General features: G+C 38.2%; 1 protein-coding gene across 1 annotated transcript in view; it reads left to right on the top strand.

Moving 5' to 3' along the window:
• Positions 1-24,000, top strand: part of LOC124019008 (laminin subunit alpha-5-like) — a 189,856-nt gene that overhangs the window by 10,529 nt on the left and 155,327 nt on the right. The window contains 3 exon segments of the mRNA XM_046334352.1: positions 4,441-4,559; positions 4,725-4,895; positions 7,163-7,260. Of these exon segments, the coding sequence (XP_046190308.1) occupies positions 4,441-4,559; positions 4,725-4,895; positions 7,163-7,260 (388 nt within the window).

Here is a 24,000-nt window from a genome sequence, read left to right as displayed (position 1 = left end):
ATTTTTACATGTTGCGTCTATATTTTTGTCCAGTGTAACTTTTTCTTAAGGGAAGATTTAGTGTAGTTTAACTTATTTCCTGTGTGAAGTAATTGGTAGCTTGGTCAACTACATTTTCAGAGTAGCTTTCCCAACACTGTAACTGAACCAACACACATCTCAGTGTAATGATCTTCTTCTGCTGTTAGAAGAGAGGCAGACCGAAATGCAGCGTGTAGGTTACTCATGACCTTTAATAAAGATAAAGCGGTACATGAAATAATAGAAAATACAAAAACAACAAACAAGTGAAACAAATACAGCCTATCTGGTGACTAACACAAAGACAGGTACAATCACCCACGAAATACAACGCGCACTCAGGCTACCTAAATACGGTTCCCAATCCGAGACAACTAGAATCAGCTGACTCCAATTAGGAATCGCCTCAGGCAGCCAAGCCTAACTAGACACACCCCTAATAATACACACTCCCAATTAATACAAACCCTAATACGAAATACAACATATAAACCCATGTCACACCCTGGCCTACCCAAACATATAACAAAAACACAAGATACAATGACCAAGGCGTGACAGAACCCCCCCCCCTAAGGTGCGGACTCCGGGACGCACCTCAAGAGCATAGGGAGGGTCCGGGTGGGCGTCTGTCCATGGTGGCGGTTCTGGCTTGGGACGTGGACCCCACTCCATAAATGTCCTAGTTCCTCCCCTACGCGTCCTAGGATAATCCACCTTCTCCGCCGACCATGGCCTAATAGTCCTCACCCTGATCCCCACATAACTGAGGGGCAGCTCGGGACCGAGGGGCAGCTCGAGACCGAGGGGCAGCTCGGGACAGAGGGGCAGCTCGGGACAGAGGGGCAGCTCGGGACAGAGGGGCAGCTCGGGACAGAGGGGCAGCTCGGGACAGAGGGGCAGCTCGGGACAGAGGGGCAGCTCGGGAATAGAGGGGCAGCTCGGAATAGAGGCTCGGAATAGAGGGGCAACTCAGGATAGAGGGGCAACTCAGGATAGAGGGGCAACTCAGGATAGAGGGGCAACTCAGGATAGAGGGGCAACTCAGGATAGAGGGGCAACTCAGGATAGAGGGGCAACTCAGGACAGCGGGGCAGCCCAGGACAGAGAGGAAGCCTAGTACTGAAAGGAAGCTCAGTACTGAGAGGAAGCTCAGGCAGGTAGTAGGCTCCGGTAAATCCTGGCTGGCTGGTGGACCTGGATGATTCAGGTTGTCTGGCCGATCTAGAAGATCTTGGCAGACTGGCACTTCTGGCGGATCCTGGCAGACTGGTGACGCTGGGCCGACTGGCGGCGCTGGGCAGACAGGAGACTCCGGCAGCGCAGGAGAGGAGAAAGGCTCTGGCTGCGCTGAACAGGCGAGGCGCACTGGACGCGCTGGGCCGACTGGGAGCACTGGTGGCGCTGGACAGACAGGAGACTCCGGCAGCGCAGGAGAGGAGAACAGCTCTGGTTGCGCTAAACAAGCGGGAGACTCCGATAGCGCAGGAGAAGAGAACAGCTCTGGTTGCGCTAAACAAGCAGACCCGATAGGCAGGAGAAGAGAACTCTGGTTGCGCAAACAACCGGGAGACGCAGCGCAGGAGGGGAGAAAAGCACTGGCTGTGCTGAACAGGCGATGCGCACTGGACGCGCTGGGCCGACTGGGAGCACTGGTGGCGCTGGACAGACAGGAGACTCCGGCAGCGCAGGAGAGGAGAACAGCTCTGGTTGCGCTAAACAAGCGGGAGACTCCGATAGCGCAGGAGAAGAGAACAGCTCTGGTTGCGCTAAACAAGCGGGAGACTCCGGCAGCGCAGGAGGGGAGAAAAGCACTGGCTGTGCTGAACAGGCGATGCGCACTGGAAGCCTGGTGCGTGGTGCTGGAACTGGAGGTACTGGCGTGAGGACACGCACAGGAAGCCTGGTGCGGGGAGCTGCTACCGGAGGACTGGTGTGTAGAGGTGGCTCTGGATAGACCGGACCGTGCAGGCGCACTGGAGCTCTAGAGCACCGAGCCTGCCCAAGCTTACCTGGCTCGATGCCCACTCTAGCCCGGCCAATAGGAAGGGCTGGTATGAGTCTCAGCTGGCTCTGCACCCGCACTGGAAACACCGTGCGCTCCATAGCATAACACGGTGCCTGCCTGGTCTCTCTAGCCCAACGGTGAGCACAGGGAGTATGCACAGGTTTCCTACCTGGCATAACTATTCTCCCTTTTAGCCCCCCCCAATAAATTTTTTGGGGTGACTTTCCGGTTTCCAACTGCGTCGCAGTGCTGCCTCCTCATACTCACACCTCTCCGCTTTAGCTACTTCTATTTCCTCCTTGGGACGGCGATATTCTCCCGGCTGCGCCCAGGGTCCTTTTCCGTCTAATATCATCTCCCAAGACCAGAAGTCCTCATATTGCTGCTCCTCACAATTAACAGGGAGAGTAGGCTCAGGTCTGACTCCTGACTCTGCCACTCTCTCTCTGCGCTTTCCCCCGTTACCTACGGTTTTCGCTCTGTATAGCCGTGCTCTCCTTTTCAATTCCATCCGTGTATAGCCCTCTTCGCATTGCTGTAGAGAATCCCAGGCGGGCTCTTGCACTCGCACTGGGTCGGCCGCCCACCTGTCAATTTCTTCCCACGTCATATAATCCCTGCTTCTGCCGTCCATATCGTCCTCCTTCAGATCCTGCCAGTTCACACGCTGCTCGGTCTGTGAATAGTGGTGGGTGATTCTGTAATGATCTTCATCTGCTGTTAGAAGAGAGGCAGACCGAAATGCAGCGTGTAGGTTACTCATGACCTTTAATAAAGATAAAGCGGTACATGAAATAATAGAAAATACAAAAACAACAAACAAGTGAAACAAATACAGCCTATCTGGTGACTAACACAAAGACAGGTACAATCACCCACGAAATACAACGCGCACTCAGGCTACCTAAATACGGTTCCCAATCCGAGACAACTAGAATCAGCTGACTCCAATTAGGAATCGCCTCAGGCAGCCAAGCCTAACTAGACACACCCCTAATAATACACACTCCCAATTAATACAAACCCTAATACGAAATACAACATATAAACCCATGTCACACCCTGGCCTACCCAAACATATAACAAAAACACAAGATACAATGACCAAGGCGTGACACTCAGCTCATATCCATCACATATTCTTATCGTTCTTCTCTCTGGTTATTATTTTGTTGTTTTATGTGTGTGTTTATGTGTGTTGTTGTGTATTTATGTGTGTTGTTGTGTATTTATGTGTGTTGTTGTGTATTTATGTGTGTTGTTGTGTAGTTTATGTGTGTTTATGTGTATTTATGTGTGTGTGTGTGTGTGTGTTTATGTGTGTTTATGTGTATGTGTAGTTTATGTGTGTTTATGTGTATTTATGTGTGTTGTTGTGTATTTATGTGTGTTGTTGTGTATTTATGTGTGTTGTTGTGTATTTATGTGTGTTGTTGTGTATTTATGTGTGTTGTTGTGTATTTATGTGTGTTGTTGTGTATTTATGTGTGTTGTTGTGTAGTTTGTGTGTTTATGTGTATTTATGTGTGTTGTTGTGTAGTTTGTGTGTTTATGTGTATTTATGTGTTTTTATGTGTATTTACGTGTGTTTGTGTATTTTATGTGTGTTTATGTGTATTTATGTGTATTTTATGTGTGTGTATGTGTAGTTTGTGTGTTTATGTGTATTTACATGTGTTTGTGTGTATGTGTAGTTTATGTGTGTTTATGTGTATTTATGTGTATTTATGTGTGTTTGTGTGTATGTGTACTTTATGTGTGTTTATGTGTATTTATGTGTATTTATGTGTGTTTGTGTGTATGTGTATTTTATGTGTGGTTGTGTATTTATGTGTATTTACGTGTGTTTGTGTGTATGTGTATTTATGTGTGTTGTTGTGTAGTTTGTGTGTTTGTGTATTTATGTGTATTTATGTGTGTTTATGTGTATTTATGTGTGTTTATGTGTATTTATGTGTGTTTATGTGTGTGTATGTGTATTTATGTGTGTATGTATGTATGTGTAGTTTATGTGTGTTTATGTGTGTATGTGTAGTTTATGTGTAGTTTATGTGTATTTATGTGTGTATGTGTAGTTTATGTGTATTTATGTGTAGTTTATGTGTATTTATGTGTGTATGTGTAGTTTATGTGTATTTATGTGTGTATGTGTATGTATGTGTGTTTATGTGTGTATGTGTAGTTTATGTGTATTTATGTGTGTGTGTGTAGTTTATGTGTATTTATGTGTATGTATGTGTGTGTATGTGTAGTTTATGTGTATTTATGTGTATTTATGTGTATTTATGTGTGTTTATGTGTGTATGTGTAGTTTATGTGTGTTTATGTGTGTTAATATGTGATTATATGTGATGTGTTGTTTAACAGCTTCTAAGAGAGACTGCATTGTGTTAATATGTGTTGTTTAACAGCTTCTAAGAGAGACTGCATTGAGCGCTTCGGACAGCGAACCATCGAACGGATCAACTCTGACAACGACGTCATCTGTACCACTGAATACTCCCGCATCGTACCCCTGGAGAATGGAGAGGTACAGTGGTGTGTGTGTGTGTGTGTGTGTGTGTGTGTGTGTGTGTGTGTGTGTGTGTGTGTGTGTGTGTGTGTGTGTGTGTGTGTGTGTGTGTGTGTGTGTGTGTGTGTGTGTGTGTGTGAGACAGTGTCTGTGTGTGTGTGTGACATCGTCCCTCTCTCCCAGGTGGTGGTGTCTCTAGTGAACGGGCGTCCCGGGGCTATGAACTTCTCCTACTCTCCAGTCCTGAGGGATTTCACCAAGGCCACCAACATCCGTCTCCGTTTCCTCAGAACCAACACCCTCCTGGGACACCTGATGGGCAAGGCCCTCCGCGACCCCACCGTCACACGCAGGGTGGGTACTGGGTTAGGACACATAGTGGTGGGTTAGGGTACTGGGTTAGGATACATGGTAGTGGGTACTGGGTTAGGATACATGGTAGTGGGTACTGGGTTAGGATACATGGTAGTGGGTACTGAGTTAGGGTACTGGGTTAGGGTACATGGTAGTGGATTAGAATACTGGGTTAGGATACATGGTAGTGGGTACTGGGTTAGGGTACTGGGTTAGGATACATGGTAGTGGATTAGAATACTGGGTTAGGATACATGGTAGTGGGTACTGGGTTAGGATACATGGTAGTGGGTACTGGGTTAGGACACATGGTAGTGGGTACTGGGTTAGGATACATGGTAGTGGATACTGGGTTAGGATACATGGTAGTGGGTACTGGGTTAGGATACATGGTAGTGGGTACTGGGTTAGGATACATGGTAGTGGGTACTGGGTTAGGGTACTGGGATAGGATACATGGTAGTGGGTACTGATGGGTACTGGTTAGGACACACGGTAGTGGGTACTGGGTTAGGGTACTGATGGGTACTGGTTAGGACACATGGTAGTGGGTACTGGGTTAGGGTACTGGGCTAGGACACATGGTAGTGGGTTAGGGTACTGGGTTAGGACACATGGTAGTGGGTACTGGGTTAGGATATATGGTAGTGGAATAGAATAGTGGGTTAGGATACATGGTAGTGGGTACTGGGCTAGGATACATGGTAGTGGGTACTGGGCTAGGATACATGGTAGTGGGTACTGGGCTAGGATACATGGTAGTGGGTACTGGGTTAGGATACATGGTAGTGGGTACTGGGATAGGACACATGGTAGTGGGTTAGGGTACTGGGTTAGGTTACATGGTAGTGGGTACTGGGATAGGATACATGGTAGTGGGTAGTGGGTTAGGGTACTGGGATAGGACACATGGTAGTGGGTAGTGGGTTAGGGTACTGGGTTAGGGTACATGGTAGTGGGTACTGGGATAGGATACATGGTAGTGGATTAGAATACTGGGATAGGATACATGGTAGTGGGTACTGGGTTAGGGTACTGGGTTAGGGTACATGGTAGTGGGTACTGGGTTAGGATACATGGTAGTGGATTAGAATACTGGGATAGGATACATGGTAGTGGGTACTGGGTTAGGATACATGGTAGTGGTTAGTGGGTTAGGGTACTGGGATAGGATACATGGTAGTGGGTTAGGGTACTGGGTTAGGATACTGGGTAGTGGATTAGAATACTGGGTTAGGATACATGGTAGTGGTTTAGAATACTGGGTTAGGATACATGGTAGTGGTTTAGAATACTGGGTTAGGATACATGGTAGTGGTTAGTGGGTTAGGGTACTGGGTACTGGGATAGGATACATGGTAGTGGGTTAGGGTACTGGGTTAGGATACTGGGTTAGGATACTGGGGTAGGATACTGGCTTAGGGTACTGGGTTAAGATACTGGGTTAGGATACATGGTACTGGGTAGTGGGTTAGGATACTGGGTTAGGATACTGGGTTAGGGTACTGGGTTATGATACTGTGTAGTGGATTAGGATACTGATTTAGGATACTGGGGTAGGATACTGGGTTAGGGTACTGTGTAGTGGATTAGGATACTGGGTTAGGGTACTGGGTTAGGGTACTGTGTTAGGATACATGGTAGTGGGTTAGGATACTGGTTTAGGGTACTGAGTTAGGATACTGGGTCAGGATACTGGGTTAGGATACTGGGTTAGGGTACTGGGTTAGGTTTGTGGTTGGGATACTGGATTAGGTTTGTGGTTAGGGTACTGGGTTAGGTTTGTGGTTAGGGTACTGGGTTAGGATACTGGGTTAGGTTTGTGGTTAGGATACTGTGTAGTGGATTAGGATAATGGGTTAGGGTACTGGGTTAGGTTTGTGGTCAGGGTACTGGGTTAGGGTACTGTGTAGTGGATTAGGATACTGGGTTAGGGTACTGGGTTAGGTTTGTGGTTAGGGTACTGGGTTAGGTTTGTGGTTAGGGTACTGGGTTAGGTTTGTGGTTAGGGTACTGGGTTAGGGTACAGGACCAACACCCTCCTGGGGCACCTGATAGGCAAGGCCCTCCGTGATCCAACCATCACACACAGGGTGGGTACTACTGGGCAGAGGGGAGAGAGGGTAGGGGGAAGGAGGTAGAGAAGGGGTCAGCGGGTTGGGGAGCAGGTGGTAGAAAAGCACTTTACATAAAAACATGCAGATACATGTATATTGTGCAATCACTTGTCAACTTAATGTCTTTGTGCTGTGCCTGTCTCCCTGCAGTATTACTACAGTATCAAGGACATCAGTATCGGAGGACGCTGTGTGTGTAACGGACACGCTGAGGCCTGCGACCCACACGACCCCAACGACCCCTACAAGTAAGAGGGACAGCCTGACTATACACTAATAGATGATAGCTTCTAGAATAGAGATTACTACACCTCAATTGATTCTGTAGAGATTACTACACCTCAATATATTCTGTAGAGATGACTACACCTCAATATATTCTGTAGAGATGACTACACCTCAATATATTCTGTAGAGATTACTACACCTCAATATATTCTGTAGAGATTACTACACCTCAATATATTCTGTAGAGATTACTACACCTCAATTGATTCTGTAGAGATTACTACACCTCAATATATTCTGTAGAGATTACTACACCTCAATATATTCTGTAGAGATTACTACACCTCAATATATTCTGTAGAGATTACTATACTTCAATATATTCTGTAGAGATTACTACACCTCAATTGATTCTGTAGAGATTACTACACCTCAATATATTCTGTAGAGATTACTACACCTCAATATATTCTGTAGAGATTACTACACCTCAATATATTCTGTAGAGATTACTATACTTCAATATATTCTGTAGAGATTACTACACCTCAATATATTCTGTAGAGATTACTACACCTCAATATATTCTGTAGAGATTACTATACCTCAATATATTCTGTAGAGATTACTACACCTCAATATATTCTGTAGAGATTACTAAACCTCATTAGATTCTGTAGAGATTACTACACCTCATTAGATTCTGTAGAGATTACTACACCTCAATATATTCTGTAGAGATTACTACACCTCATTAGATTCTGTAGAGATTACTACACCTCATTAGATTCTGTAGAGATTACTACACCTCAATATATTCTGTAGAGATTACTACACCTCAATATATTCTGTAGAGATGACTACACCTCAATATATTCTGTAGAGATGACTACACCTCAATATATTCTGTAGAGATGACTACACCTCAATATATTCTGTAGAGATGACTACACCTCAATATATTCTGTAGAGATGACTACACCTCAATATATTCTGTAGAGATGACTACACCTCAATATATTCTGTAGAGATGACTACACCTCAATATATTCTGTAGAGATGACTACACCTCAATATATTCTGTAGAGATGACTACACCTCAATATATTCTGTAGAGATGACTACACCTCAATATATTCTGTAGAGATGACTACACCTCAATATATTCTGTAGAGATTACTACACCTCAATATATTCTGTAGAGATGACTACACCTCAATATATTCTGTAGAGATGACTACACCTCAATATATTCTGTAGAGATGACTACACCTCAATATATTCTGTAGAGATGACTACACCTCAATATATTCTGTAGAGATGACTACACCTCAATATATTCTGTAGAGATGACTACACCTCAATATATTCTGTAGAGATGACTACACCTCAATATATTCTGTAGAGATGACTACACCTCAATATATTCTGTAGAGATGACTACACCTCAATATATTCTGTAGAGATTACTACACCTCATTAGATTCTGTAGAGATTACTACACCTCAATATATTCTGTAGAGATTACTACACCTCAATATATTCTGTAGAGATTACTACTTCTCAATATATTCTGTAGAGATTACTACACCTCAATTGATTCTGTAGAGATTACTACACCTCAATATATTCTGTAGAGATTACTACACCTCAATATATTCTGTAGAGATTACTACACCTCAATATATTCTGTAGAGATTACTACACCTCAATATATTCTGTAGAGATGACTACACCTCAATATATTCTGTAGAGATTACTACACCTCAATATATTCTGTAGAGATGACTACACCTCAATAGATTCTGTAGAGATTACTACACCTCAATATATTCTGTAGAGATTACTACACCTCAATTGATTCTGTAGAGATTACTACACCTCAATATATTCTGTAGAGATTACTACACCTCAATAGATTCTGTAGAGATTACTACACCTCAATATATTCTGTAGAGATTACTACACCTCAATATATTCTGTAGAGATTACTACACCTCAATATATTCTGTAGAGATGACTACACCTCAATATATTCTGTAGAGATGACTACACCTCAATATATTCTGTAGAGATGACTACACCTCAATATATTCTGTAGAGATGACTACACCTCAATATATTCTGTAGAGATTACTACACCTCAATATATTCTGTAGAGATGACTACACCTCAATATATTCTGTAGAGATTACTACACCTCAATATATTCTGTAGAGATTACTACACCTCAATATATTCTGTAGAGATTACTACACCTCAATATATTCTGTAGAGATTACTACACCTCAATATATTCTGTAGAGATTACTACACCTCAATATATTCTGTAGAGATTACTACACCTCAATATATTCTGTAGAGATTACTACACCTCAATATATTCTGTAGAGATTACTACACCTCAATATATTCTGTAGAGATTACTACACCTCAATATATTCTGTAGAGATTACTACACCTCAATTGATTCTGTAGAGATTACTACACCTCAATTGATTCTGTAGAGATTACTACACCTCAATATATTCTGTAGAGATTACTACACCTCAATATATTCTGTAGAGATTACTACACCTCAATATATTCTGTAGAGATGACTACACCTCAATATATTCTGTAGAGATGACTACACCTCAATATATTCTGTAGAGATGACTACACCTCAATATATTCTGTAGAGATGACTACACCTCAATATATTCTGTAGAGATGACTACACCTCAATATATTCTGTAGAGATGACTACACCTCAATATATTCTGTAGAGATGACTACACCTCAATATATTCTGTAGAGATTACTACACCTCATTAGATTCTGTAGAGATTACTACACCTCAATATATTCTGTAGAGATTACTACACCTCAATATATTCTGTAGAGATTACTACTTCTCAATATATTCTGTAGAGATTACTACACCTCAATTGATTCTGTAGAGATTACTACACCTCAATATATTCTGTAGAGATTACTACACCTCAATATATTCTGTAGAGATTACTACACCTCAATATATTCTGTAGAGATTACTACACCTCAATATATTCTGTAGAGATGACTACACCTCAATATATTCTGTAGAGATTACTACACCTCAATATATTCTGTAGAGATGACTACACCTCAATAGATTCTGTAGAGATTACTACACCTCAATATATTCTGTAGAGATTACTACACCTCAATTGATTCTGTAGAGATTACTACACCTCAATATATTCTGTAGAGATTACTACACCTCAATAGATTCTGTAGAGATTACTACACCTCAATATATTCTGTAGAGATTACTACACCTCAATATATTCTGTAGAGATTACTACACCTCAATATATTCTGTAGAGATGACTACACCTCAATATATTCTGTAGAGATGACTACACCTCAATATATTCTGTAGAGATGACTACACCTCAATATATTCTGTAGAGATTACTACACCTCAATATATTCTGTAGAGATGACTACACCTCATTAGATTCTGTAGAGATTACTACACCTCAATATATTCTGTAGAGATTACTACACCTCAATATATTCTGTAGAGATTACTACACCTCAATATATTCTGTAGAGATTACTACACCTCAATATATTCTGTAGAGATGACTACACCTCAATATATTCTGTAGAGATTACTACACCTCAATATATTCTGTAGAGATTACTACACCTCAATATATTCTGTAGAGATTACTACACCTCAATATATTCTGTAGAGATTACTACACCTCAATATATTCTGTAGAGATTACTACACCTCAATATATTCTGTAGAGATTACTACACCTCAATATATTCTGTAGAGATTACTACACCTCAATATATTCTGTAGAGATTACTACACCTCAATATATTCTGTAGAGATTACTACACCTCAATATATTCTGTAGAGATGACTACACCTCAATATATTCTGTAGAGATTACTACACCTCAATATATTCTGTAGAGATTACTACACCTCAATATATTCTGTAGAGATTACTACACCTCAATATATTCTGTAGAGATTACTACACCTCAATATATTCTGTAGAGATTACTACACCTCAATATATTCTGTAGAGATGACTACACCTCAATATATTCTGTAGAGATTACTACACCTCAATATATTCTGTAGAGATTACTACACCTCAATATATTCTGTAGAGATTACTACACCTCAATATATTCTGTAGAGATTACTACACCTCAATATATTCTGTAGAGATTACTACACCTCAATATATTCTGTAGAGATTACTACACCTCAATATATTCTGTAGAGATGACTACACCTCAATATATTCTGTAGAGATGACTACACCTCAATATATTCTGTAGAGATGACTACACCTCAATATATTCTGTAGAGATTACTACACCTCAATATATTCTGTAGAGATTACTACACCTCAATATATTCTGTAGAGATTACTACACCTCAATATATTCTGTAGAGATGACTACACCTCAATATATTCTGTAGAGATGACTACACCTCAATATATTCTGTAGAGATGACTACACCTCAATATATTCTGTAGAGATGACTACACCTCAATATATTCTGTAGAGATTACTACACCTCAATATATTCTGTAGAGATTACTACACCTCAATATATTCTGTAGAGATTACTACACCTCAATATATTCTGTAGAGATTACTACACCTCAATATATTCTGTAGAGATTACTACACCTCAATATATTCTGTAGAGATTACTACACCTCAATATATTCTGTAGAGATTACTACACCTCAATATATTCTGTAGAGATTACTACACCTCAATATATTCTGTAGAGATTACTACACCTCAATATATTCTGTAGAGATTACTACACCTCAATTGATTCTGTAGAGATTACTACACCTCAATTGATTCTGTAGAGATTACTACACCTCAATTGATTCTGTAGAGATTACTACACCTCAATATATTCTGTAGAGATTACTACACCTCAATATATTCTGTAGAGATGACTACACCTCAATATATTCTGTAGAGATGACTACACCTCAATATATTCTGTAGAGATTACTACACCTCAATATATTCTGTAGAGATTACTACACCTCAATATATTCTGTAGAGATTACTACACCTCAATATATTCTGTAGAGATGACTACACCTCATTAGATTCTGTAGAGATTACTACACCTCAATATATTCTGTAGAGATTACTACACCTCAATATATTCTGTAGAGATTACTACACCTCAATATATTCTGTAGAGATTACTACACCTCAATATATTCTGTAGAGATGACTACACCTCAATATATTCTGTAGAGATTACTACACCTCAATATATTCTGTAGAGATTACTACACCTCAATATATTCTGTAGAGATTACTACACCTCAATATATTCTGTAGAGATTACTACACCTCAATATATTCTGTAGAGATGACTACACCTCAATATATTCTGTAGAGATTACTACACCTCAATATATTCTGTAGAGATTACTACACCTCAATATATTCTGTAGAGATTACTACACCTCAATATATTCTGTAGAGATGACTACACCTCAATATATTCTGTAGAGATGACTACACCTCAATATATTCTGTAGAGATGACTACACCTCAATATATTCTGTAGAGATGACTACACCTCAATATATTCTGTAGAGATTACTACACCTCAATATATTCTGTAGAGATGACTACACCTCAATATATTCTGTAGAGATTACTACACCTCAATATATTCTGTATATTCTGAGATTACTACACCTCAATATATTCTGTAGAGATTACTACACCTCAATATATTCTGTAGAGATTACTACACCTCAATATATTCTGTAGAGATTACTACACCTCAATATATTCTGTAGAGATTACTACACCTCAATATATTCTGTAGAGATTACTACACCTCAATATATTCTGTAGAGATTACTACACCTCAATATATTCTGTAGAGATTACTACACCTCAATTGATTCTGTAGAGATTACTACACCTCAATTGATTCTGTAGAGATTACTACACCTCAATATATTCTGTAGAGATTACTACACCTCAATATTCTGTAGAGATGACTACACCTCAATATATTCTGTAGAGATGACTACACCTCAATATATTCTGTACTACACCTCAATATATTCTGTAGAGATTACTACACCTCAATATATTCTGTAGAGATTACTACACCTCAATATATTCTGTAGAGATTACTACACCTCAATATATTCTGTAGAGATTACTACACCTCAATATATTCTGTAGAGATTACTACACCTCAATATATTCTGTAGAGATTACTACACCTCAATATATTCTGTAGAGATTACTACACCTCAATATATTCTGTAGAGATTACTACACCTCAATATATTCTGTAGAGATTACTACACCTCAATATATTCTGTAGAGATTACTACACCTCAATATATTCTGTAGAGATTACTACACCTCAAATATATTCTGTAGAGATTACTACACCTCAATATATTCTGTAGAGATTACTACACCTCAATATATTCTGTAGAGATTACTACACCTCAATATTCTGTATTCTACACCTCAATATATTCTGTAAGATTACTACACCTCAATATATTCTGTAGAGATTACTACACCTCAATATATTCTGTAGAGATTACTACACCTCAATATATTCTGTAGAGATTACTACACCTCAATATATTCTGTAGAGATTACTACACCTCAATATATTCTGTAGAGATTACAATATATTCTGTACACCCTCAATATATTCTGTAGAGATTACTACACCTCAATATATTCTGTAGAGATTACTACACCTCAATATATTCTGTAGAGATTACTACACCTCAATATATTCTGTAGAGATTACTACACCTCAATATATTCTGTAGAGATGACTACACCTCAATATATTCTGTAGAGATTACTACACCTCAATATATTCTGTAGAGATTACTACACCTCAATATATTCTGTAGAGATTACTACACCTCAATATATTCTGTAGAGATTACTACACCTCAATATATTCTGTAGAGATTACTACACCTCAATATATTCTGTCTGTAGAGATTACTACACCTCAATATATTCTGTAGAGATGACTACACCTCAATATATTCTGTAGAGATGACTACACCTCAATATATTCTGTAGAGATTACTACACCTCAATATATTCTGTAGAGATTACTACACCTCAATATATTCTGTAGAGATTACTACACCTCAATATATTCTGTAGAGATTACTACACCTCAATATATTCTGTAGAGATTACTACACCTCAATATATTCTGTAGAGATTACTACACCTCAATATATTCTGTAGAGATTACTACACCTCAATATATTCTGTAGAGATTACTACACCTCAATATATTCTGTAGAGATTACTACACCTCAATATATTCTGTAGAGATTACTACACCTCAATATATTCTGTAGAGATTACTACACCTCAATATATTCTGTAGAGATTACTACACCTCAATATATTCTGTAGAGATTACTACACCTCAATATATTCTGTAGAGATTACTACACCTCAATATATTCTGTAGAGATTACTACACCTCAATATATTCTGTAGAGATTACTACACCTCAATATATTCTGTATTCTACACCTCAATATATTCTGAGAGATTACTACACCTCAATATATTCTGTAGAGATTACTACACCTCAATATATTCTATAATATATTCTGTAGAGATTACTACACCTCAATATATTCTGTAGAGATTACTACACCTCAATATATTCTGTAGAGATTACTACACCTCAATATATTCTGTAGAGATTACTACACCTCAATATATTCTGTAGAGATTACTACACCTCAATATATTCTGTAGAGATTACTACACCTCAATATATTCTGTAGAGATTACTACACCTCAATATATTCTGTAGAGATGACTACACCTCAATATATTCTGTAGAGATTACTACACCTCAATATATTCTGTAGAGATTACTACACCTCAATATATTCTGTAGAGATTACTACACCTCAATATATTCTGTAGAGATTACTACACCTCAATATATTCTGTAGAGATTACTACACCTCAATATATTCTGTAGAGATGACTACACCTCAATATATTCTGTAGAGATGACTACACCTCAATATATTCTGTAGAGATGACTACACCTCAATATATTCTGTAGAGATTACTACACCTCAATATATTCTGTAGAGATGACTACACCTCAATATATTCTGTAGAGATTACTACACCTCAATATATTCTGTAGAGATTACTACACCTCAATATATTCTGTAGAGATTACTACACCTCAATATATTCTGTAGAGATTACTACACCTCAATATATTCTGTAGAGATGACTACACCTCAATATATTCTGTAGAGATTACTAGACCTCTATATATTCTGTAGAGATGACTACACCTCAATATATTCTGTAGAGATGACTACACCTCAATATATTCTGTAGAGATTACTACACCTCAATATATTCTGTAGAGATTACTACACCTCAATATATTCTGTAGAGATTACTACACCTCAATATATTCTGTAGAGATGACTACACCTCAATATATTCTGTAGAGATTACTACACCTCAATATATTCTGTAGAGATGACTACACCTCAATATATTCTGTAGAGATGACTACACCTCAATATATTCTGTAGAGATTACTACACCTCAATATATTCTGTAGAGATTACTACACCTCAATATATTCTGTAGAGATGACTACACCTCAATATATTCTGTAGAGATGACTACACCTCAATATATTCTGTAGAGATTACTACACCTCAATATATTCTGTAGAGATTACTAGACCTCAATATATTCTGTAGAGATTACTACACCTCAATATATTCTGTAGAGATTACTACACCTCAATATATTCTGTAGAGATTACTACACCTCAATATATTCTGTAGAGATTACTACACCTCAATATATTCTGTAGAGATTACTACACCTCAATTACACACATAAATTCTGTTAATTAATTAAAGACATTTAGTTTTAAATGAACCTGACTCCTCTCTTCACCTCTCACCTACGTGTATGTTTGCATACGGACCCCCGCGCTTCTCAACATCATCGAGAAACATTGAGTTTCCTTGTAGGCCAACATGGGGGGAGGGTGGAAACTGGGAAGCGAGTTGTAGCCTGTTTCTGTTAGCGTTTTTTTTTTAATTAAAGAATGTGAAAAAAGGTTGTGTCTATTTGATGCTTTTCATGAAAACATACATAGTTGTTCTTTAATTTGGTCTAAAATCAAATAAAATCATTGTGGGCTAAATATTCTATCGACGACATCGTACTGAATTGTTATAAACAATTCAAATTAAACAGTTCAGGAGGAAAAACGTGAATCTGGTAAAAGGCCGACATTTGGACATTTACAATTTTTTAAAAGTCTGACCTGTAGAAATGTAACCATTGTGAATTTAGAGACAATGTATTTCTATGTTTTGTTTGGTCAGGGTGTGATCTGAGTGGGCATTCTATGTTACATGTCCTGTTTGTCTATTTCTATGTTTGGCCTGATATGGTTCTCAATCAGAGGCAGGTGTTAGTCATTGCCTCTGATTGGGAACCATATTTAGGTAGCCTGTTTGGTGTTGGGTTTTGTGGGTGATTGTTCCTGTCTCTGTGTTTGCACCAGATAGGGCTGTTTTGGGTTTTCAACATTTCTTGTTTTGTTAGTTTGTTCATGCGAAGAGTCTTTAATAAAGAACCATGAATAGAAACCACGCTGCATTTTGGTCCTCCGCTCCTTCGACACAAGAAAAGCGTTTCCTTCGACACAAGAAAAGCCTTTTCTTCGACACAAGAAAAGCGTTACACTTACAGCCAATCTGTTACCGGGATCGTTAGGATATTCACACAATACCGGCGGGTGTTGCGCAATAGCCTACACATTTGCGCGCAGTGGACTTGGTGTCCAATCCCGAAGCACAGAAACATATGAAAACACTAACTCATTACCTTGATTATTTCTTACTGGAACCTGCTGTAAATAAAAGCAGGAAGTGGCTTCTTTTAATCACTCGACTGTCGTTCAGGAATTATTTACTGGATCAACTGATGATGGTTGGCAATAGGACTACCTATTACCTAAACTATTACCAACTACCTAAACTATAGAATATATACTGTGATATACAATAGAATATATACTGTGATAAACTATAGAATATATACTGTGATATACTGTAGAATATATACTGTGATGAACTATAGAATATATAATTTGATAAACTATAGAATATATACTGTGATAAACTATAGAATATATATACTGTGATAAACTATATAATATATACTGTGATAAACTATAGAATATATACTGTGATAAACTATAGAATATATACTGTGATAAACTATAGAATATATACTGTGATATACTATAGAATATATACACTGTGATATACTATAGAATATATACACTGTGATATACTATAGAATATATACACTGTGATATACTATAGAATATATACTGTGATATACTATAGAATATATACACTGTGATATACTATAGAATATATACTGTGATATACTATAGAATATATACTGTGATATACTATAGAATATATACTGTGATATACTATAGAATATATACTGTGATATACTATAGAATATATACTGTGATATACTATAGAATATATACTGTGATATACTATAGAATATATACTATGATATACTATAGAATATATACTGTGATATACTATAGAATATATACACTGTGATATACTATAGAATATATACTGTGATATACTATAGAATATATACTGTAATAAACTATAGAATATATACTGTGATATACTATAGAATATATACTGTGATATACTATAGAATATATACTGTGATATACTATAGAATATATACTGTGATATACTATAGAATATATACTGTGATATACTATAGAATATATACTGTGATAAACTATAGAATATATACTGTGATAAACTATAGAATATATACTGTGATAAACTATAGAATATATACTGTGATAAACTATAGAATATATACTGTGATAAACTATAGAATATATACTGTGATAAACTATAGAATATATACTGTGATATACTATAGAATATATACTGTGATATACTATAGAATATATACTGTGATAAACTATAGAATATATACTGTGATAAACTATATAATATATACTGTGATAAACTATAGAATATATACTGTGATAAACTATAGAATATATACTGTGATAAACTATAGAATATATACTGTGATATACTATAGAATATATACTGTGATATACTATAGAATATATACTGTGATAAACTATAGAATATATACTGTGATATACTATAGAATATATACACTGTGATATACTATAGAATATATACACTGTGATATACTATAGAATATATACACTGTGATATACTATAGAATATATACTGTGATATACTATAGAATATATACTGTGATATACTATAGAATATATACACTGTGATATACTATAGAATATATACTGTGATATACTATAGAATATATACTGTAATAAACTATAGAATATATACTGTGATATACTATAGAATATATACTGTGATATACTATAGAATATATACTGTGATATACTATAGAATATATACTGTGATATACTATAGAATATATACTGTGATATACTATAGAATATATACTGTGATAAACTATAGAATATATACTGTGATATACTATAGAATATATACTGTGATAAACTATAGAATATATACTGTGATAAACTATAGAATATATACTGTGATAAACTATAGAATATATACTGTGATAAACTATAGAATATATACTGTGATATACTATAGAATATATACTGTGATATACTATAGAATATATACTGTGATAAACTATAGAATATATACTGTGATAAACTATATAATATATACTGTGATAAACTATAGAATATATACTGTGATAAACTATAGAATATATACTGTGATAGACTATAGAATATATACTGTGATAAACTATAGAATATATACTGTGATAAACTATAGAATATATACTGTGATATACTATAGAATATATACTGTGATATACTATAGAATATATACTGTGATAAACTATAGAATATATACTGTAATAAACTATAGAATATATACTGTGATATACTATAGAATATATACTGTGATAAACTATAGAATATATACTGTGATAAACTATAGAATATATACTGTGATAAACTATAGAATATATACTGTGATAAACTATAGAATATATACTGTGATAAACTATAGAATATATACTGTGATATACTATAGAATATATACTGTGATAAACTATAGAATACTTCATTTTGGTGACGTGAACATTGATGGCTGCTAAAGGGTTTTTGTCAGCCGTCGTTTAGCGCACCACCAGAATGATTGTCCTGCTGGTGATGACCCGCCAGGTTTCGATAGGCTTCTTATTGTTTTCATTATTGTTTTCATTCACACCTAGCTAACATGTTCAATCAACAAACAGTCTGGACACTTTCCTACTGTCCTCAGTCACATTTCTGTCTCTAAATTTTATTTAGAAAAATAATACAGTCAATTGATACAGACTTTCCATATTGGTGCTATATTCAGTGTGTTGCTGGTTAAACATCGTGTTCCAGTCCCTCGTGGGAATCGGTCCCAGTAAGTTGCTGTGGAGAATATCTAATATCCTACAACCGCCTCATATTGTGCTGAAAGTCAATGAGTCTGCGCTGTGTCTTGCCCTTTCAGGATATGGCGTTTTGAGTCTTCTACTTTCAAGGAAATCATAGTATTGTAGGTTTAGTTTGATTTATATTGATAATTAGATTCTAGAGCGGCAGGGTAGCCTAGTGGTTAGAGTGTAGAGGCGGCAGGTAGCCTAGTGGTTAGAGTGTAGAGGAGGCAGGTAGCCTAGTGGTTAGAGTGTAGAGGTGGCAGGGTAGCCTAGTGGTTAGAGTGTAGAGGTGGCAGGGTAGCCTAGTGGTTAGAGTGTAGAGGAGGCAGGGTAGCCTAGTGGTTAGAGTGTAGAGGTGGCAGGGTAGCCTAGTGGTTAGAGTGTAGAGGAGGCAGGTAGCCTAGTGGTTAGAGTGTAGAGGTGGCAGGGTAGCCTAGTGGTTAGAGTGTAGAGGTGGCAGGGTAGCCTAGTGGTTAGAGTGTAGAGGAGGCAGGGTAGCCTAGTGGTTAGAGTGTAGAGGTGGCAGGGTAGCCTAGTGGTTAGAGTGTAGAGGAGGCAGGTAGCCTAGTGGTTAGAGTGTAGAGGAGGCAGGGTAGCCTAGTGGTTAGAGTGTAGAGGAGGCAGGGTAGCCTAGTGGTTAGAGTGTAGAGGAGGCAGGTAGCCTAGTGGTTAGAGTATAGAAGCGGCAGGGTAGCCTAGTGGTTAGAGTGTAGAGGTGGCAGGTAGCCTAGTGGTTAGAGTGTAGAGGCGGCAGGGTAGCCTAGTAGTTAGAGTGTAGTGGTGACAGGGTAGCCTAGTGGTTAGAGTGTAGAGGCGGCAGGGTAGCCTAGCGGTTAGAGTGTAGAGGCGGCAGGGTAGCCTAGTGGTTAGAGCGTTGGACTAGTAACTGGAAGGTTGCAAGTTCAAACCCCCGAGCTGACAAGGTACAAATCTGTTGTTCTGCCCCTGAACAGGCAGTTAATCCACTGTTCCTAGGCCGTCATTGAAAATAAGAATTTGTTCTTAACTGATTTGCCTAGTTAAATAAAGGAAAAATAAATAGAGCAATTTCAAACAAAAATTAATTATTCAAAATGGTTGAAATTACTTTTCTTTCTTCAATTGAACTTTATTTGACACCGGTTTATTAGTCAGCAGGTTTTAGGGATTAGATGTTTCCAGTAATCCTGTTTTATTTATTCTGTCAACATTGTAGAAGCTGGATATCGTGTCACCTCCCTCCCTCCCTCCCTACCTCCCTCCCAAAGAAGTAGACCAAAGTGTAGTGTGGTGAGCGTACAATTTTCTTTTTATTTAAAAAGGCGCCAACAAAACAACAAAGGAAGTGAAGCTTACAGGGCTCTAGCGCCACTAACAAAAGTCAACTACCCACAATCACAAGTGGAGAAAAAAAAGGGCTGCCTAAGTATGATTCCCAATCAGAGACAACGATAGACAACTGTCCCTGATTGGGAACCAGACCCGGCCAAAACGTAGACATAAAGAAACATAGAAATAAAGAACATAGAACGCCCACCCCACATCACACCCTGACCTAACCAAATAGAGAACTAAACAGCTCTCTAAGGTCAAGGCGAGAGATAAAAACAGTATAGGGATGAGGTAGGTAGTTGGATGTATGTTATAGTGTGTTTGTATTGCATGTGTCTGTGCCTGTGTGTGTGTTTGTATTGCATGTGTCTGTGCCTGTGTGTGTGTTTGTATTGCATGTGTCTGTGCCTGTGTGTGTGTTTGTGTCTCTTCACACCCCCCACTGTACAATAAGGCATATTTTTTTATCTGATTCTACTGCTGCATCAGTTACCTGATGTGGAATAGAGTTCCATGTGGCCAATTTGTAAGTCGCTCTGGATAAGAGCGTCTGCTAAATGACTTAAATGTAAATGTAAATGTCATGTCTTTATGTAGTACTGTGGAATAGAGTTCCATGTAGTCATGTCTTTATGTAGTTTCTGTGTGCCTCCCATAGTCTGTTCTGGACTTAGAGTTCCATGTAGTCATGGCTCTATGTAGTACTGTGGAATAGAGTTCCATGTAGTCATGGCTCTATGTAGTACTGTGGAATAGAGTTCCATGTAGTCATGGCTCTATGTAGTACTGTGGAATAGAGTTCCATGTAGTCATGGCTCTATGTAGTACTGTGGAATAGAGTTCCATGTAGTTATGGCTCTATGTAGTACTGTGCAATAGAGTTCCATGTAGTCATGGCTCTATGTAGTACTGTGGAATAGAGTTCCATGTGGTCATGGCTCTATGTAGTACTGTGGAATAGAGTTACATGTAGTCATGGCTCTATGTAGTACTGTGGAATAGAGTTCCATGTAGTCATGGCTCTATGTAGTACTGTGGAATAGAGTTCCATGTAGTCATGGCTCTATGTAGTACTGTGGAATAGAGTTCCATGTAGTCATGGCTCTATGTAGTACTGTGGAATAGAGTTCCATGTAGTCATGGCTCTATGTAGTACTGTGGAATAGAGTTCCATTTAGTCATGGCTCTATGTAGTACTGTGCCTCCCATAGTCTGTTCTGGACTTGGGGACTGTGAAGATACTGTGAAGGTAGCATGTCTTGTGGGGTGTCTAGATAATTGCTTTCACTAGTTTTTGTCAGGGCCAAATACACTCCCCCACACACAGGCATACTCTCACCACTTATGCTGATGCAATATTATTTCTACAGACCAGGAACGACGGCACCCAGAGTAAAGTCCCTCACAGAGCAGGAAGTATTATAACAATGTGTGTTTTCACGTGGAGCAAAGAATCTGTATCTAAACTGAATCGTATCTATGTGATGTAGAAAGAGGGGCAGGAGTCACAATGCCGAGGTGTTTTGATCACGAATCCACCTGATGGAAAGCATCGAAACAGGCTTCTAAAATAAATCTCTCAGTATTGGATGTCCGTGGTCCTTCTGTAGCTCAGTTTGGTAGAGCATGGCGCTTGTAACGCCAGGGTAGTGGGTTCGATCCCCGGGACCACCCATACGTAGAATGTATGCACACATGACTGTAAGTCGCTTTGGATAAAAGCGTCTGCTAAATGGTTTTTATTTTATATTATTTTATTATATGTCCCCTTGGTGTTTTGGAACGTGTCCTGACCAATCCAAAGCCATTGTAATCTTGACCTTTAGTTATTACCATTATATATATATCCCTTATAAATCTGTTTTTACACCAGATTATATATAACCCCTATAAATCTACGTTATTACACCAGCGATGGGTTTGTGAACTTTGAGAATACACTATATAGCGTGTCCAAAGTAAACTGCTTGCTACTCAGGCCCAGAAGCGAAGATATGCATTTGAGAATACACTGTATAGGGTGTCCAAAGTAAACTGCTTGCTACTCAGGCCCAGAAGCGAAGATATGCATTTGAGAATACACTGTATAGGGTGTCCAAAGTAAACTGCTTGCTACTCAGGCCCAGAAGCGAAGATATGCATTTGAGAATACACTGTATAGGGTGTCCAAAGTAAACTGCTTGCTACTCAGGCCCAGAAGCGAAGATATGCATTTGAGAATACACTGTATAGGGTGTCCAAAGTAAACTGCTTGCTACTCAGGCCCAGAAGCGAAGATATGCATTTGAGAATACACTGTATAGGGTGTCCAAAGTAAACTGCTTGCTACTCAGGCCCAGAAGCGAAGATATGCATTTGAGAATACACTGTATAGGGTGTCCAAAGTAAACTGCTTCTACTCAGGCCCAGAAGCGAAGATATGCATTTGAGAATACACTGTATAGGGTGTCCAAAGTAAACTGCTTGCTACTCAGGCCCAGAAGCGAAGATATGCATTTGAGAATACACTGTATAGGGTGTCCAAAGTAAACTGCTTGCTACTCAGGCCCAGAAGCGAAGATATGCATTTGAGAATACACTGTATAGGGTGTCCAAAGTAAACTGCTTGCTACTCAGGCCCAGAAGCGAAGATATGCATTTGAGAATACACTGTATAGGGTGTCCAAAGTAAACTGCTTGCTACTCAGGCCCAGAAGCGAAGATATGCATTTGAGAATACACTGTATAGGGTGTCCAAAGTAAACTGCTTGCTACTCAGGCCCAGAAGCGAAGATATGCATTTGAGAATACACTGTATAGCGTGTCCAAAGTAAACTGCTTGCT

The sequence above is a fragment of the Oncorhynchus gorbuscha genome, unplaced genomic scaffold, assembly GCF_021184085.1.
Source record: "Oncorhynchus gorbuscha isolate QuinsamMale2020 ecotype Even-year unplaced genomic scaffold, OgorEven_v1.0 Un_scaffold_6:::fragment_8:::debris, whole genome shotgun sequence".
Taxonomy (NCBI): Eukaryota; Metazoa; Chordata; class Actinopteri; order Salmoniformes; family Salmonidae; genus Oncorhynchus; species Oncorhynchus gorbuscha.
The sequence above is the reverse complement of the archived record's forward strand: the minus strand, read 5'-3'. Positions and strand labels throughout refer to the sequence as shown.